This window comes from Sus scrofa, chromosome 7, assembly GCF_000003025.6.
Source record: "Sus scrofa isolate TJ Tabasco breed Duroc chromosome 7, Sscrofa11.1, whole genome shotgun sequence".
Classification (NCBI taxonomy): Eukaryota; Metazoa; Chordata; class Mammalia; order Artiodactyla; family Suidae; genus Sus; species Sus scrofa.
The window spans coordinates 33,224,757-33,245,746 of NC_010449.5; the positions used below are offsets into that span (position 1 = coordinate 33,224,757).

At 49.7% G+C, this 20,990-nt stretch overlaps 1 protein-coding gene and 1 long non-coding RNA gene across 2 annotated transcripts in view; one reads left to right on the plus strand and one right to left on the minus strand.

Annotated features, from left to right (window-relative positions):
- MDGA1 (MAM domain containing glycosylphosphatidylinositol anchor 1) overlaps nt 1-20,990 on the minus strand; it is a 63,478-nt gene that overhangs the window by 19,021 nt on the left and 23,467 nt on the right. Inside the window, exons 2-7 of the mRNA XM_001924567.4 lie at nt 11,723-11,862; nt 6,577-6,751; nt 4,573-4,769; nt 3,718-3,850; nt 3,216-3,485; nt 1,018-1,347 (exon numbers count right to left, since the gene is read on the minus strand). Of these exons, the coding sequence (XP_001924602.1) occupies nt 1,018-1,347; nt 3,216-3,485; nt 3,718-3,850; nt 4,573-4,769; nt 6,577-6,751; nt 11,723-11,862 (1,245 nt within the window). The remainder of the gene's footprint in view (nt 1-1,017; nt 1,348-3,215; nt 3,486-3,717; nt 3,851-4,572; nt 4,770-6,576; nt 6,752-11,722; nt 11,863-20,990) is intronic.
- On the plus strand, nt 4,680-7,774 carry LOC110261513. The gene is made up of 3 exons (XR_002345700.1): nt 4,680-4,767; nt 5,190-5,367; nt 7,395-7,774. It is a non-coding gene; the product is annotated as an uncharacterized LOC110261513 (long non-coding RNA).

A 20,990-nucleotide genomic window follows, 5' to 3' on the forward strand; every position in this document is an offset into this window, starting at 1 on the left:
GATGCTTCCAGCTTCACCCGACCTCCTCCTTTTAGATGTCAGGATAGGAAGGGCCTCCAAGGCTACCTGGTTCAAGGCCTCACAGAGGAGAGACTGAGGCCCAGACAGGTGAAGAGGTTTAGCCAAAAGTCAGCCAGCAACCCAGTACAAGGTCCTAGGGGCTGGAGATGAAATTCTAGAAACCCTTTCCAAAATCATTCCTTCCCAATGCTTATCTTTTTCAAAGGGTAAACCCTTCAGGGGAAGCTGAGAGCAGGCTCTAAAGTCAGACTGCCTGGCTTCCAATCCCAGCTCCACCACTTATTGAAGTGTTACCTTAGGTAAGAGTCTTCAACTTCTGAGCCTAAGTTTCCTCATCTCTAAAAACTGAAGATGAACCATCTATCCCATAAGGTAAGTCATGAAGGTGAATGAGATAAATATAAAATCATCAGAACACATAGTAAACACTCAGTAAACATTGGTCATTACTGCATCATTATTATTATTAATGGAAGAAAGACCTCAATCCTCTGCAAAATCTGGCCCCCGCCAACCTCTCCATTCTCAGCTCACTGCATTCTCCCAGCCACACTCTCCTTTCAGTGCTCAAAATGGTCTGTGTACTTTCCTGCCCCAGTGTCTTTGCACATGCTAATTCCTTGGCCTGCCTTTCTCTTCCACCCTCCCTTGCCCTTCTTTGCCTATTAAAATCCTGCCCCTCCCTCAGATCTCAGCTCAAACCTGCTATCTTAGGAAACTCTTTCCTGACTCTCATGCATCACAGTTTGCAGTTATTTGTGGGATGATCTGAAAAATATTTGCCACCAAGTTCAAGGAGAGCAGAGCTTATTTTGCCCACCACTTTACTCCAGAGCCGAGCACAGTGCCTGGCATATAACAGGTGTTTGGTAAATGCAATGAACAACCAGTATCCTCCTCACTGTGGCCTCCCTTTCCCAAGCTGCTGCCCCCACCTCCCTGGTGGGCCTCTCCAGGCCCCTCACACCTCCCTGTTGCCACCCTCCAGTTGCTCACCTGTCTCAGAGGAGATGTTGACCTCGACGCTCAGGTCAGGCACAGGTGCCCCCGGGAAGGAAGCCACACAAAGGTAGGTGCCATAGTCGCTGAAGTGTAGGTCAATGAGCTCCAGGCTGCTGGTGACGGCGGGCAACTCGGGGTCATTGCGGGTCACCAGCAGCCTCTTGGACATGCGTGCTGGCTTGCCATTCTTGAACCATTGGTAGGTCACCTTCTCCTGGGGCACTGCATCCACATGGCATGACAGCTTCAGGTCCTGGCCCAGCTGTATGTTCTCGCTCTCTTTGATCACATCTGGAGTGATCTGGAACGTGGCGTTCTTCATGGCTGTGGGTGGATGGGGACGGAAGGGTGGCTGAGGCTAACTCAAAGCCAAGCTTCTATATCCCACCCCCCATTCAGACACAGCTTCTCTCCTCCAAGTGGCAAGGACTATATCCCACCCCTCAATTCCCAGGAGAAAGCTACACTTTTCTCTGCCTAGAAATTGTTGTGCTTGCTCAATGTGTTTCAAAAAGTTCAAAAAAAGCTCTCTGTAGGAGAGTGGGTTGAGTAATCGATATAGCCACTGTCGACAGAACACACACTCTGAGAGGCCCTGTTCTAAGCCCTTTATGTGGGTTTCCTCATTTAGCTCATCCCACAATCTTTGATGGAGGCACTTTAGTGTTGCTGTTTTACAGCGGGGACCGAGACTCAGAGAGTTTAATTCACTTGCCCAAAGAAGTAAATAGCCAACTTTGAATTCACACTCAGAGCCTGTACTCTTAACTATGATGCTGCTTTATTTTTTTATTGTTGTGTTAAGCCCAGAATATAAAAAACACAAATTTTGGAAGGAAGCACCAGAATGTGACAGTGGTTCTGTCTAGAGAGTGGGACTGAGGGGACATTTTTAACTTCCCTTTCTTGCTGTTTAGCTCTTGGCAACAAGTCTGTGTTATTTAAAAAATAAAAAAGACAAACAATCATTTTACATGCAATTACATAAAAATACAAAGTTGAGAAAGAAAATGATTTGGCCTCTTTAAAAAATCTGAATATTGTTTGATGTATGCCAAGCATTAGAACATTAGGTGCTCATTAGACAAGACTCTGGTACAACAGCCATAAATCAGACCTGGTCTGAGCAAAGCAGGCTGTGTATCACCCTGAAGGGTGACCACAAGTATTTGATGCAAATCACAATCTTACCAATCCAAGTTTTAAAGGCCAAATGAAATCGGGAGGAGAAAAACAATCTTCTCATGGAAAAAGTACCATCAAAGGAAAAAGCAGTCATTAGATAACCACAGTTTGACTATTATCTTTCTCGCTATTTAATCAGAATTAAGTAAAAAGTCATAGAGAGCTAGCTTCTTTTTGTGAGGAGAGTTAGGGAGAAGGCTGGTCAGTGAGAAATGAACAAAGAAGAGTATTTATTTCATCAGAAGATTCTCAGTTGAATTTAACAGAAGCTATACTTTACTTTCAAGTGCTAAAGTGCTGGAAACAAGCCTGGATCTTCACAAACACTTAAAAAAAAAATTTAAAAACAACAACCTAAAGCTGCACAAGCAGACTAATTTAGAGTTTTCTCCTTAAAGCAGAGTAGCAAAATCAAGATCTTATCAAGCAGCTAATGATAATTACTGAGGCTGAAGTGTAGTAAGGAAAGCATTTGAGCTTCTTTAGATTGTGCTCCAAGTTTTAATCATTTTTACATTTAGTAATTATCTTCATTCTCACTAAAATGCTTTGCTAATAAATATTTACATACAAGGCATGTGGAAATGTGTGTCATTTTCACTTTAATTCTATTAATCACATAGAAACCACAGTACAGGGGGAAAGACTGAAAATTTCTCTTAGAGAATGGAATGTTTGCAATTAGCTTTTTGTAGCCTCAGTTTCCCAATCTTAAAAAAAAAAATGTAGATAATCAACACCAACCCTTCCTACTTCTTGGCTTGGTGAGGTTATATTTGAAAATGTAAATTGCTAAACTGTAAATAAAACTTGATACAAATTTTAGTCCTTCCATCTGCTGGCAGATACCTGAATTGCAGGGAAATCAAAGTGCCTGGAATCATCCTCCTCTGCCCTATCTTCCCTACGGAGGAAAAGCAGACAGGCCCCTTTCCCATGTCAGTTTCTGAGGGACAGGAACCCTGTCTGCTTCCCGAGTCCCCTCCCGCCCTTCCGGAGCCACGTACATCGCACCAGGAGGTTGACAGTCTTCTTGGCTGGGTTGCCCACATTGTTGGTGGCTGTGCAATTGTAGTAGCCAGAGTCGCGGGCCTGCACTGAAGGGATGCTGAGGGTGCCACCCTGGGCCAGGGCACCCAGAGGCAGCGGGCCTGGTCCATGAGACCACTGCAGCTGGGGCAGGGGGTCACCGCCTGTCAGCAGACACTGTACGGTCACATTCTCCCCGGGGTTCACCACCAGAGTTTCATTCACAGACAGCTTCAGGGCTGGTGGTGCTAGGAGGACAAGAAGGGGTCTTAGGGGACCGTGAGGCAGGATTTGGAGGAGAAGTGGGAGGGAAACTGTGGGGCCAGGAAAGGCCTTCGAGGAAGAAGAGAGGAGGCAGGAGGAAGGAAGGCAGGCACTCATGGTGATGTCCCCAGAGTCCTGTGTGGGCTGGGCACCATCTCCTGGTTGGGGGCTCAGCCTAGGTGGGCAAGAGGATGGGGGTGAGGGGAGTGCCTGTACCCGTGGTGTTGGTGAGCCGGAAGGTGACAGCCTTGTCCGGGATGCCGCACACGTTGCGTACAGACACCTGGCAGGTGTAGCTGGCATAGTCCTGGGGCCGCAGGTTCTTCAGCTTCAGGACCTTGGTCTCCCCCTGGGCAGCATTGGACCAGTGGGGTGAGGGGTCGGCTTCGGTCTCCAGGGGTCTCACACACATTCAACAAGCACCCGAGGCTAAAGCAAATTCCCACTCTACTTCCTATCTTTCCCAACCTCCACGCCATTGATCCCCAGGGAGACAGCCTGGGGTGGGTGCCACACTCCCCACACCTGGGCTGCCATGAGTCCGAGGGTGCCCTTTTACCACCCACCCCCAGGCCAGGGCCAGGACCAGGCCTCAGTTTCCCCATTCTGGGAAATGGAAGATTGAGGGAATCCTGCTCTGTCTTCCAATCCACAAAAACAGAGGGCTGGCCCCACCGGCCACGGCCACAGGCGGAGTTCTGACAGTCACCGAGGAAAGCCGCCTCTGAAGGCCCTCCTGGTAAGATGGCTCCATTGCCATCTCCTGGGGCTGTAGGAGACCCGAAGGAAGTGGGTCATCTCTCTACTCCAATTCTTGTTGGGCCTGCCCGTGGGTTCCCAAGACCAGGCCTGCCTGCCCCTAGGGGGTGCCTTTCCTAATCAGCAATGTTGTCAGAGGACGTGTAGCTTTGAGGACTCTCCTGCCCTCCGAGTCGCTCCGTGACCTCCGGGCCCCACTGGGTCTGCCAATCAGAACGCACGCTTCTGCCGTCAGAAGAAGTCGTCAGCGTCAGGCAGCCCCCGCCCCCTCCTCCCCGGGTGAGCCGCGAGGAGACTGCCGCCCGTCCTGACCTGGGTGTAGAGGGGCTCGTAGATGTCCACCCCGTTGTCCTGGCTGTGAGACAGGGTGTCGGAGCCCCGCTTCCAGATGAAGCGGGCAGGTGGGTTGGAGTTGACAGTGCAGCGCAGGAACACCGTCTTCTCCTGGTAGAAGTTGCCTCGAACATCGCTCACGGTCTGGTGCACCGTCAGCACGGGCTCATCCAGGTCTGCGAGGGCACCGCCCCAGTGGAGTCAGAGCTGGGGGACCCCCCCCCCAAGGTGGGGGGCTTGGGCCCCTGACAGCCCTCAGGGAAAGTTAAGCCACCCTCATGGGATGCTTCTAGAGAGCCTGCTGCTCTCCCAGTCCTGCAACTTTGAGCGTCCTGTCAGAAGCAGGGGATTGGACCTGTTGGCTTCTCAGCTATCCCTCCCCAGGGACCTGCATGAGAGGGAGTGTCTAGTGTCACCCTCCTATCTTGGGATGGAGGAAGCAGTTGCAGACTGGAAATCAGGAAACCCTGGTTCAAATCCCAGGTTAGCTGTTAAATTTGTAGAGTGACCTGCCCAAGTCCCTTCTCTCTCTGGACCCACTTCCTCACCGGTTGACTGGACTAGATTGGTGGTTCTCACTCCTGTTTACACCACAGATTCACAGAGATTTTCTTTTAATCGGATGCCTGGCAGAGCTCACTGATCGAGCAGAAGTCAGAAGAGTGACCGCCTCTAAGGAGATTATTGATTGAGAGGGCGCATGAAGGAAATTTCTAGGGCCCTTTCTGAGGAACCCTCATCACCTGGATGGTGTTTACACATGTACATATATATGTAAGTATTCATTGAAATGTACATGGAAGTAGTGTACTCTATTGGGTGTAGTTTAATTCTCAATTTAAAAAAAAGTTTAAGAAAAAAATTCTGATGTCAGGGCTCTACTTCCAATCGATTAAATCAGAATCTCTGGAAGTAAGATTCAGACATTAATATATGTTTTTAAAAGATCCCCTAGAGATTCTAATGTGCAGCCAGGGTTGTAAATCAAAGGTACCAACATTCCACATTCTAACTTCCGATCAGTCTGTCCTCCTGCAGCTCACAAGGACAGTAGCCACAGCCAAGGCCATGGGTAGAGGCAGGGCGGTGGTGAGGCCCGGTCATGCCTGCCAGCCCCTTCCAGCCACAATAACTTGAGAAACGACCCTCAGCCCCAGGTTGGGCAGGCCCTTGGTGGCTGATGGGGGACAGAAGAGAGGTCCTGTGGTTCAACCGCTCACCACTTTATCGGGTCCCAATTAGCAGGCAGGGGAGGGGAATTTAATGGGTAAGTTCACTGTTGATATTAAGTGGCAGTGGTGGCCTCGGGAACTAAGGCAAACAGCCTCTTGGGCATGGGCACTGGAGGTGGGACCTCTCAGTGAGGAGCCTGGGGAAACTGGACTCAGATGGAGGCTGTTGGGCCTGGCCCTACAGCTTCTGGGTACTTAGGTCAGCCTGGATGGGCACAGAGGTGGGTGGCAAACAGAGATGTAGCCTCTCAGAGGTCAAGGGGATATCCACGAGGGCAGGCAGGGGCTGGGGGGCTTCCCATTCACCCAGAAGCAAGGACTGAGGAGTACCTGGTCCTGCAGATATTGGGGGAGGGAAGTCTCAGAGCTGCCCTGGGACAAAAGCAGAGACATGAGGAGCTAAAGAAAGAGCACTGGACCATAGTCAAGAGATCTATGCAGTGAGCACATCAGAAGCCTTTAGTCTCAGTTTCTGCATCTGTGGAATGGGTACACGCCACCCTGTCCTGCCTCCCCTGACCACTTTACAGGGATGCTGCAAGGTCCATACGGGATTACAGATGGGACTGTGTGAGTGGTATGGGGTTGAACCACAGAGAGGCCTTTCTCTGACCCGGAAGAGAAAAAGTCTCTACAGTTGTTTTCCACTGAGGTGCCACTTCTCCACCCTCCTCCCCATGCCTCCTTCCCAGCCTGAGCCCCTAGGAGCAGGCCCCTAGCCCGGGGGTGAAGAAGGGGTCCCGCGACTCACACTGCACGTCCACCCGGATGGACTTGATGGCGGGCACACCCACGCCATTCTCAGCCTTGCAGTAGTAGCGGCCGCCCTGCGTGCGCGCGATGCGCTCAATGCGCAGCGTCTCGTTGAACACCGACGTCTCCTGGAACTTGTCTGATGCACTGCCCGCAGTCTTGGTCCAACGCACCTGGGCCAGCCCGGGCCGGGCAGAGTCAGACCAGGCAGTGAGGGAGGGGGCTCTGCGCCCACCCCATCCTTTGCCACGAGCACATGTGGGGCATACACAGGCCTCGGGAACGAAGGCAAACAGCCTCCTGGGAATGCACACTGGAGGTGGGACCTCTCAGAGAGAAGCCTGGGGAAACTGGGATCAGATGGAGGAGGCTTTTTAAAAAGATAGTATGTGCAGCTGTTAGCGTGGGTTTGTGGGCAAGTGACCCAACCTCTCCTGCCTGCCTTTCCTCATCTGTGAAATGGGAATATTACTCATTTCCTAGGCTTACTGGGAAATTAAGAGACCATATAATTAGTGTCTGGGAGACTAAGAACTTGATTAATTTTGTTGTTGGTGTTATTCCACTTATTAGCTTAATGGCCTTGGGTAGGTTACGCATCTAGCTTCAGATTTCTCATCTGTGAAAGAGGTCTGTGTAGCAGCCAGCCTCCTCCACCACTGCCCCCCCATGGTCCCTGCCTCCTGGTATTCACACCTTTCTGTAGCTCCCTCTCATTTTGTAGCAGGGATGGTGTGGGTGACCAATAGAATTTGGAAAGAGTGATAATGTGTCACTTCCAAGATCAGGTTCTAAAAGACTTTGATTTCCATCTAGCTCACTCTCCTGGATCACTTGCTCTGGAGAAAGCCAGCTGTCATGTCATGAACAGCCCTGTGGAGAGACCCGCCAGGGCAGAAAAGAAGCCTCAAGCCAACAGCCATGGAAGTTAGCTCAGAAGTGGACCCTTGGGCTCCAGAGAGTCCTCCAATTTCTGCAGCCTCCTGAGAGACCCCGAGCCAGAGCAGCCCTTAAGCTGCTCCAGGATTCCTGTCCTACAGGAACTGTGAGACAATAAGTGTTTGGTGTTTTAAGCCCCTAAATTTTGGAGCAATTGTTATGCAGCCATAGATAACTACAATTACATAGGAGTTCCGTCATGGCTCAGCGATAATGAACCTGACTAGTATCCATGAGGATACAGGTTCAATCCCTGGCCTCACTCAGTGGGTTAAGTCTCTGGCATTGCCATGAGCTGTAGTGTAGGTTGCAGAGGCATCTTGGATCCTGTGTTGCTGTGGCTGTGTTGTAGGCCAACAGCTGCAGCTCCAGTTTGACCCTTAGCCTGAGAACTTCCATATGCCACACATGCAGCTCTAAAAATAAATAAATAAATAAATAAATAAATAAAACAATAATATAGCATAAAACCCACTTTTCAGAGTCATTGTGAAGCTTAGGAAGAAGGTATGCAAAACACCCAAGTGTGGTACCCGATACATATTAGTCACTCAACACATTTCTGTTATTATTAACAATACCTTCAAATATGGGAAGATATCAAGGATCAAATAAGAAACTTGAGCTACTACTCAAAGTACTAGAGGTTTCAGAAAAACTGATTAGTTCCAGATTATTAACTCTTAAGAACTGAGGAATAAAGTAGGGAAGCTTCCATTTTGAAAATTGGGGAGGACTGCCCATTACCGAGATAGGGCAAGGCCGCTGATCCTGGTGAATATGTCAGGCCACAGGTCATAAAAACTGCAAAGCTGAGAGAACTGGGTGAAAGGGCAATCTTCTCCTGCAGGGAGAGGCCACTGCAGGCCTTAGTATTACCCTTATCCCCTCACCACCCCCAACTCAAGCCTCATGGGCCCAGGGGTTATAAAATGTGGGAAAATCTACATGCAGTTTCAGGCAATTCAGATGTAAGTTGGGGGTGCTTTGGAGAAAGAACAAGACCATGAAAACATTTTTTCTTTTCATATTTGACATTTTACAGTTTCACTATGATAGGATTTGTTTACAAACTGCTTAGGACTTGGTCATTTTATCCATCTGAGGGTTTGTATCATTCTTTAGTGCTACAAAATTCTCAGCCTTTATCTCTTTAAATCTTGCCTCCTCTCAGTTTTCTCTATGCCTTCTAGAATGCCTTATTTTATGTCGTAGCTTCTCTTTCTATCCTACATGTTTCCCAATTTCCTTTTCACATTTTCCATCCTTTTGTCTTCTCCAGAGTACACTGTAGCTGATTTCCTCAGATCTATTATCCAATTCACCAATTTTCTCTTTAGCTATTTCTACAGTATTGAGGTCAAACTTTTCTAAAGTCTATATTATTTTTATTTCTAGGATTTCTATTTGCTTTTTTCATATATTAACTGATTAGATTTTATAATCTCCTATCCTGTGGATTCTACTCCTATTCTCTCTTTAAACATTTTAAATATATTTATTTTAAAGATCTTTTCAGATTGATCTATTACCTGTTACCTCAGATGTCAAGTGTTTAACTGTTTGGGTCTATGGACTGGTTCTCCTGACACTGTATTTTTAGATATGTTTTAAAATTCCACTCCAGGAGTTCCCACTGTGGTGCAATGGGATCAGTGGAATCTTGGGACTACTGGGACGCAGGTTTGATCCCCAGCCCCACATAGTGGGTTAAGGATCCAACATTGCTGCAGTTGTAGCTTAGGTTGCAACTAAGGCTCAGATCTGATCCCTGGTCAGGGAATTCCATGTGCTGCTGGGTCATACAAAAAAAAAGATAAAGAAAGAAATGAATAAATAAAGTTTCACTCCACGGGCTTGTACTCAGTAGGAATCATCTTCCACAAAAGCCTCACTTGGGCCATGACAGGCCTGTCTGTGGTGTAGCTTTATGGTTGCCTATGCCCAAGATATATGGAATCACAGGTTCCAACCAGTTTTTATATTAGTTTCTGAGCTTCAAGCTTCCTCACCACTTGGACAGTGCAAGACACAGACTGGACTAGGGTTATTCTCTCATAGGTGACTCTGTTTGCACCCACACCCTGAAGCAGAAAGTCTGCTTCCTGCTATGACTCGGGGTTGTGGGACAGAGATCTTCTGGTCCCTGTTCATAGGTGTCACTCTTCCAGATTTAGGTAGAAAATCCAGTTCCAGTTCCAGCCATAGATGGGCATCATACCCCCTCCCCCAGTATGTATTAATACTACTAGGTGAGTGGTATTACTACCCAGAGGTGAGTATGCAGTTAAGTCCCTCCACAGGCCATGTCTTCAGCTTCTGCTCACTGCCATTACTATAGATTCCTCCTTCATCTTGGCCTCAGAGATTTCTTCTTTCTTGCCATTAATTTGAAGTAGGGAATTCCATGCCCACTCATTCCCTCATCTGCCCACAAAGTGGGCTATGACATGATACTTGCTCCACCCTAGACTCCATTACAGCAGGAACTGCAGCTATATCCTCAGGACTCATCACAGCGCTTGGCACATAGCAGGTGCTCAATAGATACTTATTGTAATGAAATGAGCAAAGAAGGCACTAGAAGGCATTTCAGGAAGGTAAACAGCAGTGGCTAAAGCAAGAAGGACTAGGGTGTATTTGGAGAGGTTCAACTGAAGATAGGATGTGAGGAGAATGGCAGTGGGAGATCAGATTGGAAAGGCTGGACAGAGGGAGGTCTTCAGTTCCACCCCCAGGAGGCTTCACTTGGGTCTCTCAGGTAATGTGGAGCCTTCATAGGTTTCTGAGCAGGGGAGTGACATGATGTAGCAGGTCTGAGGAGGAGGATTCTGGGAGCAGGGTGCAGGAATGAATTGGAGGGGGCGACATAGGAGAATGGGAGGCCAGTTAGAGGCTGCTGCAGTGGTCCAAGGACAGGACTGAAGGATAGAAGGAGATGCAGGTAAGAGACATAAAAAGAAAGGCCTCAGAGGCTGGCTAGATGTGGGGAATATGTGGTGCCAAGTCAATTAAGAGCCCAAGGGTTTGAGCCTAGGCAGCAGGAAGAACAATGAAACTACAAATAGAAATAGAAAATGGGTGCATATCCACACAGCCACAGCCACAAAGGACTCTTATATGCAATGCACTGGCGGACACACAAGGGGCCAGGGCAGCCTTAGGGAGAGGGGACTCGGCTGCCTCCCTGGCTATAGGAGGACCATCCCTAAATTTACACCTATACAAACACCAGCCTGAAGACTGGAGGCATTGTTTTCCCTTCTAAACACAACTTTAAGAAGGAGCGGGTGATGATGATAGTTTCAGATTGAAAGTCTTTAGGGGTTTCCTTGTCCATCTGCTTGTCTCAAGGCCAAACCTACTAAAACTGTCCCTGTTGCCAAAGATATCTTCCCCAAAGGATTTTTCTATCACTGTGCTTCCTAGGATCCAATCAAAACCCTTTCTGCTGCTTTTAAAGGTCACAGCAGCTCAAGCAAGTTCCCCCCATCCTTCCAGCCCATCCTCCTGCCTCTTCCCGTCAGCTCTCAGTGATAACCAGCCACTTGCCTGAACCTCCCACTTAGTCTGGGACAAAATGCACCTGGCTTTTCCAGATACCCCTCTTCTGTTACTTTCTAATAGTTTTGAGCCCCTAAAAGTATGAGGCTTGCCTACTAGAAGCCTCCTGAGGCAGAGACTGTGGTTAGTAACTCCTGGGGTCCCCAACCCAAAGATGGATACACTGCAAAGCTACTGAGAACACGGGTTCTGGATTCAAAATTCTGCTACTGCCCTCACAAGAGTTTTGCTAACCTCACTGAGCCTCGATTTCCTCCACTTCAAATGGGGGCCCTAATGCCTCCCTCACAGCAAGAGAAAACACTGGAGAAAGGACCTAGCACAGTGCTGGGCACACGGCTGAAGGCATATCTGAGGGGACGTCTGCTCGGCTGATACAGGGACAGAGTGGAGGTGAACAAGCGACATTTAGTCTTTCCCCTCATCTGTCAGTGCTTTCAGGTGGATACGCCCACAGCCTCAAGCCCTGCAGAGTTATTTTCCAGCCCCCCCCCAGCCCCAGGCTCCTGTCTTCTGCTGACTTGACCCCGTTCACCTCCACACCCTGGCTCTCGCTGCCTCTTCCGATCCCAGAAGAGGGGATGGTGGGGAATGACGAGGTGAGGGTGGGAGGGGGCCATCAGGCCAGGGTGGGGGCTTACCTGGGGCCGAGGGTGCCCGGTGACCAGGCACTGCAGCACCAGGGTGTCCCCCTCCCGGATGGTGTAGACGCGCTCGCTGATGTTGTCCTCTTTCACCACACACGCCTGGCCTGCGTGTACGATTTGAGCCTGGGCTGGAGCTGGCGGGAGAGGGGGAGGTTTAGAGAAGAGGCACCAAGGCCAGAGGGGTCTAGGGCTCCCTCCTGAGTGGGTCAGGGGGAGGGGTCAGCCCAGAGCTCCCAGGCCCATCAGAGGTCTGATCCCATTGAGCCCAGGGCCCCAGGCCAGACCCAGAAGGGCCAGGGACTCGGGAAAGGATCAATTCCTCCCCACCCGACCAGCCTGGCAAGAGACCAGTGCTCTTGGAAGAGCCGAGGATGGTGAGGGGCTTTGTACTCTGTACAGCCTGCTTATCCCTCAGTGAGCACCAGTCGCAGCCCCCGTCGCAGAGGCTTCTGGTGCTCCAGCCTGCTCCCGTGCCGGCAGTCTCTGTTCCCAGCTGCTCTGGCAGCTGCTAGGTGCACAGAGCTCACCTACCTCAGGGATGGCTGGGCCAGCTCCATACCTAGGAGGTTACCCCTTCCCTGGTACCACTCCCCCATCCCCAGTGACTGATGGACACAGTGCAAAAGCCCAATCCCCTTGCCTCAAGGAGGAGTGACCGTGATGCTGTTTGTGCTCCAGAGCTCCCCACCGCCACCCTGGGGAAGGGACAGGATCTAAGGCATTTTCACCTGGCTATTTCCTTGTCCACTTACAGTCTGTCCTGAGAGCACTGTCTCAGCAAATCACTTGCCTGAGCTCACCCTCATAAATCATCCCAGGCTGTGCTTTTAGAGAACCTGCGATATCCCGCAGCCCCAAAGAACGCACACTCCCCTCACCCAAAGGCAGGTTACGTTCCCCTCGTTGCTCCCTGGACCTATGCCAACCTCCTCTCCAAAGGCCGGAAGTTCTCAGCGAGGGCCTGGAAGCTCTTGCCAAACTTTGGCTCCTCCCGGGCCTCTTTCACAGTGCCCAGGGCTGGGGGACCAGAGTGAGGAGGTGGGCAGGGGACCCAAAGGGAAAACGATTGAACCAAAACAATTCAGAGCCCTCCTTCAGTGTCTAGCCTCATTGTCCTAAAGGCGAACCAGCCTCCAGCCCACAAGTATGTGGGCTCTGGGAAGGAGGGCAAGGCCCCCAAGTTCAAATCTGTCTGCTCACAGTTGAGGATGAAGGGAGTAGAAGGGGAAGAGCTAATCCAGCAGTGAGATAAAACCTGTGCATAAAATGTGTGACTTCCTCCAGGAAGCACTCCATGACTGACTACATCTTCTCTTCCTATATCCATCATCCCCACCCCAGAACCACAATGAATCATCAGCATGTGTGTCTACCAAATTCAGGAGTCTAGTCTTGTCCTTCTACCTACCTGACCATGAACTTCACCTTGGTATCCCCAACATAAGACCCTGAATATAGCGAGTACCCAGTGAATGTTCAATGGATGAATGAATTGATAGGAATATCCCATAGTGAAATTGCTAAGCATCTTAAGAAAGATATAGAGGTCAGAGGAGAGACTCGTAACTATCTTTTGGAGGAAGAATCACAGAAGGCTCGTTGGAAGATACAGCCTCAGTGAACAGGGGAAGAACCTGGAAGAACTATGCCTCAATGAATAGGGGGCTTCCTGCAGGGTGACAGGGCAGTCTTATATTCTATATGGCCCAGGGTAAACCACTATATCTTTGGCTCTTCATTTTCTCATCTCTAAGATGGAGAGAATGCTACCAAGCCTGAGTACACATAAGGGTGGATGCGATGATAACACAGGACAAATGAGACGTGCTTAGTAGAATTCTGTTGTGTTCCACTGTTGCCAGAAGTAGCACCTCAGGAGAGTCTCTCCAACCAGCGCCGATGGGACAGTCATGGACTAATTACAGGGGTGGGTCCACAGAGGCAGCCTGGCTGCAGGTCAAGCAGCTTGTGAGGCAGCCTCTGGGAGTGATGTAGGCCATGTTTAACCATGAGACTCTGCAAACAGCAGCAAGTTCCACGAAGGGTGGCAGGTGCCGCCAACCCAAAGTCTAGTGTCCAGTCTGGCTGCAAATGAACCTAGGCTAGTTATCAGGAGACAATCGTGTGACCTTGGGCAAGTCAGACCTCATGGGCCTCAGTGTCCCTACCTGTATAAGGGGAGTAGATTGGATAACTGCTAAGGGCTTTTTCAACTCAGACTTCCTATGAATCTTATAATCTTACAACAAGGGAAAAATGAACTACTGATAGTCCTTGTATCAGATGCACCCTAGAATCTGGGGAATGGGTCTGAACCTGTCAATCCCTGCAATGAAAATGTATTGGAAGAGATAGCCATCCATGGCCAAGGTCCCCGGGAAATCTCATCAGGAAACAACCTGCCAATGCATGATGCGCATGCCAGCTGCTGATAAGAGCGGGAGGTTGCATGCATGTCTGCAAGAGGCCTGGGGTGCCTCTCAACAAGGAAGACATTGATTTAACAGGTTCTACTGGAAGATAAGCTGTAATCTTGGACACTGTGGCTTGCCAGTAGCCAGACAGTGTTGTAATGACAGGCGTTCTGGTGACTGATAAGGAATACTGAAAGAGAGCTGGAGAGCTGGACTTTCTCAGGGCCTGGCCAGCACAAACCAGAAAAGACAGGGCCCGGCCAGCATATGCCAGGCCTCTGGCCACCTGACAGGTGTGCCTCCTCATTAGAGACGCTGAACTGACATCATGGATGATGACATCATTAAGATTATCCAACTCCCTTTAATAACATTAACTATTAAGACAATCCAACTCTAAAATGGTAGAACAACTCTGAAAGAGATTTTGTCTTTTTGCCATTTCTTGGCTGCTCCATGGCATATGATTCCCAGCTGGGAATCATAGCTGAGCAGCCAAAAAAAAAAAAAAAAAAAAAAAAAAAAAAAAAAAAAAAAAAAAAAAAAAAAAAAAAAAAAAAAAAACTCAAAGGTAGCCACCTAAAGAGACGCACGGGATCCGAGTCACGTCTGAAACCTACACCACAGCTCACGGCAACGCCGGATCCTTAACCACTGAGGGAGGCCAGGGATCAAACCCGCACCTCATGGTTCCTAGTCAGATTTGTTAACCACTGCGCCATGACAGAAACTCCCTGAAAGAGATTTTTGACAGCACCTACTTAGGTTAAACAATTGTATGTATGATGCAGGAATTCCACTCCTAGGTAGGTGCCCAAGCACTAGAGTTAGTGCTTATGATAACCAAACAATGGGCCCAAGAGTATCTGTAGTAGCTTTTACTCATCACATCTAAAACCAAGAAAAAACCCACATGTCCATCAAGAGCAGCAAGGGTAATTAAATTCTGATATAATCATACAATGGAATATCACACAACAAGGGGAAAAGGAACTACTGATAGACAAAACCACACTGTTGAATCTTTTTTTTTCTTCTTTTTACAGCCGTACCTGGGCATACGGAAGTCCCTGGGCTAGGGGTTGGACGGAGCTGCAGCTGCAGGTCTACACCACAGCCACGGGAACACCAGATCCGAGCCATATCTGTGAGCTCCATCGCAACTCAAGGCAATGCCAGATCCTCAACCCACTGAGTGAGGCCAGGGATTGAACCTGCATCCTCATGGACACTATGTCAGGTTCTTAACCCCCTGAGCCACAATGGGAACTTCCACACTGTTGAATCTCGAAGCACAATTTGACTGAATGGACTCAGACATACAAGAGGAAATAGTGTATAATTTCATATATCTGAAATTCAGAACTGATTGAAAAACCCATCTGATAGTAACAAAGCTCAAAAGAGTGGTTATCCGTGGGTGGAAGTGAAGGATTACTTACTGGAAAGAGCACAAGTTTCCAGAGAGGAGGTGGGATCCCATCTAGCGGGATGGAAATGTTCCCACGTCTTAATCTGAGCGGTGGTTATAGAGCCGGTGGAATGTGTCAAAATGCATCAGTTATTTGCTTAACAATTTTACTTAAAATTGTTATACTTCAATTAGATAAAAAAAGAGCATCCACGACGCTTTGAGGCCATTGTTCGTGGAGGTTATCCAGGTTCCCCTATTGACACTGAACATAACAATGACCCGCTCCCTTCACGCTGAGTCCTTCCGAAGCTGCTTCCGAAGAATGGCTGACTTCTTCCCAGTGGAGATTTGCCTTCCGGAGCAAGTACAGGCTAGATGCAAAGCACCCAGGCCCCCACGGCCTCGGCACTCCAATTTGCCTGTCACCCACCGAGGTGCATTAACGTGCATCAGCGTCCCTCACTCTGCTCATCCCTGGAATGGCTACAACTGCGTTTCTCTGACCCTAAGCCCACAGAGAGCCCATGGAGTCACAGGCCCCCGAGGGGCTTCTGTCCCATGGAACCTCAGCTTCTTGCTCCACACACTCCAGGAAGGCACTCCAGCGACAGCATCTTCTGATTCCAAAGGCAACCAGACCAGGGCCTGAGTCAAGAGGCACCCATAATCCCTTCATTCAGTCTATCAAACAAATGCTTCAGGCCAGCCGCTGTGCTGGATGCTAGGGAGGCTGTCACTAAAGCAAACAAGGACCAGCTCTGAAAGAGCACTGTTGGGGAGAGGATGGTTGCAGAGCATGGTAAGTGCTAAGACGACCCTAAAGCAGGGGGATGTGACAAAAGGAACAGTGGGCAGAGGAGGGCTCTGCTGGAGACAGATGGAAAGAACAGATAATCTGGGCCTAATTTCTGGCTCTGCTCCCCGCTAGCTGAGTGACACTGGGCAAGTGACTTAACCTCTCTGAGCCTCAGTGTCTTCATTGGTAAAATAGGAACAATAATGCCTTCTGCCAGGGCCAATGCGGTGTGAGGGTTGAGTGCCATACATGTCAAACAGCCAGCCAAACAGTATGTGGTGTGACAGTAAATGACAAGTTCCTGAAATGATTAAATAGGAGGAAGAGATGGGGACAGGAGATCACCCTCTGTGGCCCTCGTGACACCCCGGGGGGAGACACTCAAAGCAGATGGGAAACCGTTAGGGATGTTTCATGAACTTGTACAAAATTCACACTGAGGGCTGTGCAGGGCTTCAGGGGAATAGGAAAACCAGAGGGGAAGGATGGAGCCCCTTCTGAGCTCAAGTATCTCACACTTGACTTTCAGAAAGTTCCTTTGTGACTTTCAGCAAGTTATTTAAGCTCATTTGTAGGATGGGGTTGTAAAGAGGAATAAATAAGTAAACTCAAGTAAAGTGTTGAAGGCTGTCTGGTACACGGCAGGCCACCTAAGCCAGTGTTATTATTCTATATGTGGTCCCGCGCATCTCCCAAAACCCACCTTCCCAGGGGCCGCAAGGCCTTCACATGAAAGGATGCTGCCTTATCAGCCAGAGATGGTGAGGCCTGACCATCCTGGGGTCCACTGTATACTTCCCAACCCCTTGCCTCAGTTCTGGGAGGCAGAAAGGGGATGTCCGAGTTAGCCTCCTTTGGCAGAGAAGGAAACCAGGGCCTGGAGAAGGACATACCCTGTCTAAGTCACTTATGGACATAGGACAGCAGCAGAGCAGGGGCTGAAACCCAAGCCTCTGCCCACTGGCCTGGAACTCAGCTCACTGTCCTCCAAGGACTTGTGTCTCCAGAGGAGCCTGTTTAAATGCAGATTCCCAGGCCCATGCAGCACCTCCCAGCCCTGACTCCTCAGGTCGTCTTTGTAACAAAAGCTCCCCGGGAATTTCAGAGGCACGGCTGGATTTGTCCATCTCTGCTTGACCCCACATGATGGATAGAAAATGGGACAGGATTTGGGAACCCAGCATGTTTCCCCGCTTCTGGTCCCTGAGACCTTTGCAATTTCACTCTCCAGAGCTCTATCAACAGATGGAAAAGGAAAACACGTCTCCCAACCTGTGCCACAAAGTGCTCACAGACAGTCTACCACTAAAAGGATGCTAAATCTTCTCTCCTTCTCAGAGTCTCAGCACACAAGACTGTACAATTAAAGGCTCTGATGGAGTTCCCATTGTGGCTCAGCAGGTTAAGAACCTGACTAGTATCCATGAGGATGTGGGTTTGATCCCTGGCCTCGCTCAGTGGGTTAAGGATCCGGTGATGCCATGAGCTGTGGTGTAGGTCACAGATGGCTAGGATCTGGCCTGGTAGTGGCTGTGGTATAGGCTGGCAGCTGTAGCTCTGACTCGACCCCTAGCCTGGGAACTTCCATATGCCGCAAATGCGGCCCTAAAATGAAAAAAAAAAAAAAAAAAAAAATTAAAAAATAAAGTCCTGAAAAGTTCTGCCATAAACACACCCATGTAACTTGGTTTATTCTAGTGCTTTCCAAATACATTTGACATAAAGCCCTTTCTTCATAGAGTACGAGGGCTGTGGAGTAGAGTAACCAGGACCCATCCAACCCCTTGGCTGACAAGAGCCAAGTGGCATGAGTGATGTCGCCCTCGGGGCAGCATGCTAAGGAGGACGGCTCGGCGGAGGTGGCCAGTTCCTGGCAGAGTGCTTCTAGCCTATCAGCTCACTCCTTTTTTCCTTGAAAAGTGTGTATCCCTAAAATTGTAGGTGGGGGTGGGGACAGCCAGCACCCAGGAGGCCCAGTGAGGAAGCCACAAACTCTCAAGGACTCATGTTCAGGCAAATTCCAACTTGCCTCCCCCCCACCCCGGTTTCTGAAGCGAATTCTCACAGGAACCTCAAAGGGGAATTTCCTCAAGGATCCCCATCCCCGTCTGAGGATTTTCTCCCCACCTGCCAGTGGGGGGTGGCTGGGGGAGGGGCTGGCTAAGGGTACAAGGATGCGGCAGTAGGACCTGGGGCCGAAAAAGGCAGGCAGAGGGCAAGGGAATGGAAAGCCTGGATTAAAAGCCCCAGCAACTTTCCTCCCCTCCCATTTTAAAAGGTTAATCACGGCCAAGCGGGAGCTGGTATCCTGCTTCTGGCTCCTGACTCTTTCTGAGGAAGTGTGTCTGCAGGCTGAGGAAATTTCCAAACAGAGCAGGATGAGGGGTGGGCAAGGAGAGAAAAGAAGGAGGAGCGGCAGAGTTTCTCTCTCTCTCTTTTTTTTTTTTTTTTTGCTTTTCAGGGCCGTACCCACAGCATATGGAGGTTCCCAGGCTAGGGATCGAAGCAGAGCTACAGCAGCCAGCCTACACCACAGCCACAGCAATGCAGGATCTGAGCGCGTCTGCAACCTGCACTACAGCTCACAGCAATGCCAGATCCTTAACCCACTGAGCTGTCAGGGATCGAACCTGCCACCTCATGGTTCCTAGTCAGAATCGTTTCCACTGCGCCACAACAGGAACTCTGAGTTTCTCTCCTAAAGTCAGTTCTATCTTCCCAGTTACCAGACAGCAGGGCAAGTGCCACAACCCCAACCACTTCCTGAAAGCATCGCTAAGTGCTCTGGGCTGGGCAGTATGAAAACAGAATCTGTGTTCTGGTCCTGGCTTCCATCAGATAGCCATTCAACAAATCCTTGTGAGTGTGAGGTGCTGAGCTTGGTGCTGGGGGTATAAAGAGCTATGGTCCCCAGGCTCCACACTAGGGAAGGGTGTAGTTTTAGAAGAGCAGGGATAAGAATAATGCCTGTAGGAGTTTCGCTGTTGTGAAATGGGACTGGTGGGGTCTCTGCAGCACTGGGACACAGGATCAATCCCTGGTCCAGCACAGTGGATTAAGGATCCAGCATTGCCACAGCTTCTGTGTAGGTCGCAACAGCAGCTTGGATCTGATCCCTGGCCCAGGAACCCCAAGCCATGGGGTGGCCAAAAAGAAAAAAAAAAAAAAAAAAAAGGAATGATGCCTATAAAGACCTTCTGAGAGGAGAAAGGAGGCAATGAGGGATTACTGTTAGCTGGAGTTGTATCTCGGGTCTCCCCCTTATCACCATAATATAACGATAACATAATTTTAACACAATATAATAATAAAAATTTACTCTGTGCCAGCATTGTATTGAGTATTGTTTTATCTATTATTTATTACTCATAACAAACCTATTTCTGTTCCCATTCATCAGATGAGGAAGCTGAGACTCAGCAAGTTTAAGTAACTTGCCCAATGACGCCTTGTTGGTTTGGAGTCCTGACCCCCTGACTTTTGTGCAAAGTCCCCATGCATTCCTGGTTTCCAAGTACCTGGCACAGAGCTGAGGACATGGGGGCTCAGGGTGCAGGATACAGTCTCTGAGTGGCTGGTTGGGTCTGTCCCGTGCAACATCCTTAGAAATCATCCCTCCCCCATTCTACAGCTCTTGGTACCCACATGTTTATCGATCCTTTTTTGTATGTAATGCAAATGGACACTTAATAATTTAGCAGAGTTAACAGTGCTGAAATATTAACAGCCTTTTCTCTTTTAATTAGCTGCTCAGAGAATGGCGGCCGGGGTCTGAAGGAGGCTCTGGGGGCAGGTGCGTGGCTGGCTCCGCCTGAGCCTCCGTCTGCCAGGGGTGGTGATACCGCCTCTCTTACAGACCATCGGCCATAGAACATGGGCCTCTGGGGAAAATTAACCCTGTGCTCTGTGCTCTCCACGGTGGAGGTTCACTCTGCCCCCCCGCCCCCACCACTGCTCTCCCATAGAGAGCAGAGCTGGCTGAAGCCAGTTCTCTGTTCAGGTCGCTGGCCAGGGCAGGAGGGAGGGGGCAGGGGAGTAGGTGGCTTCTCAGGAGCGCTGGAATGGGGCGGGGAGACTCCAACTCCATGCTGGGGAACCGGTTTGAAACAGCGTCCCCAACCCTGTGCCATCTCCCCTGGCCCCACTGTAATGCCAGTCACCTGGCGGGGCGGGGGCGGGGGTGTGGGGTGGGGAGGGCGGGGGGTTCTGGGGGAAGGACCAGCACATCCTGCCGTGTCTGCCTCGGTCACCTTCTCAGGGGCATTAGACCTTGACCTCAGTCCAGGATGGTTCCCCCTGCATCTTCCCTCTTGCTCCCTGGCCTCCCCGCCCTTCAAAGAGCACACACACCATCACCGGTTAACGTGCCAGTGATCCAGGGATCCCTTCTGTGACGCTTCCTGCGCACCTATTGTGTGAACCGTCCGGCCCTCTGCTCTGGGACGCAGAGCCAGATCAGGCGCAGCCCTAAAGAACCCTCCTCTGCGCCCGCTGCACACTGTGTGAAAGTCTGCTCTCAGCATTAGCCTTTTTTGCTCATCAAAACCAAGTCCACATTCAGCCAACCACCCCTTTGGCTGCAAAAATCTTTCCCCAACCCGAGTATATGTATCTCTGACCTCCGGGTCCAAGAGTCCT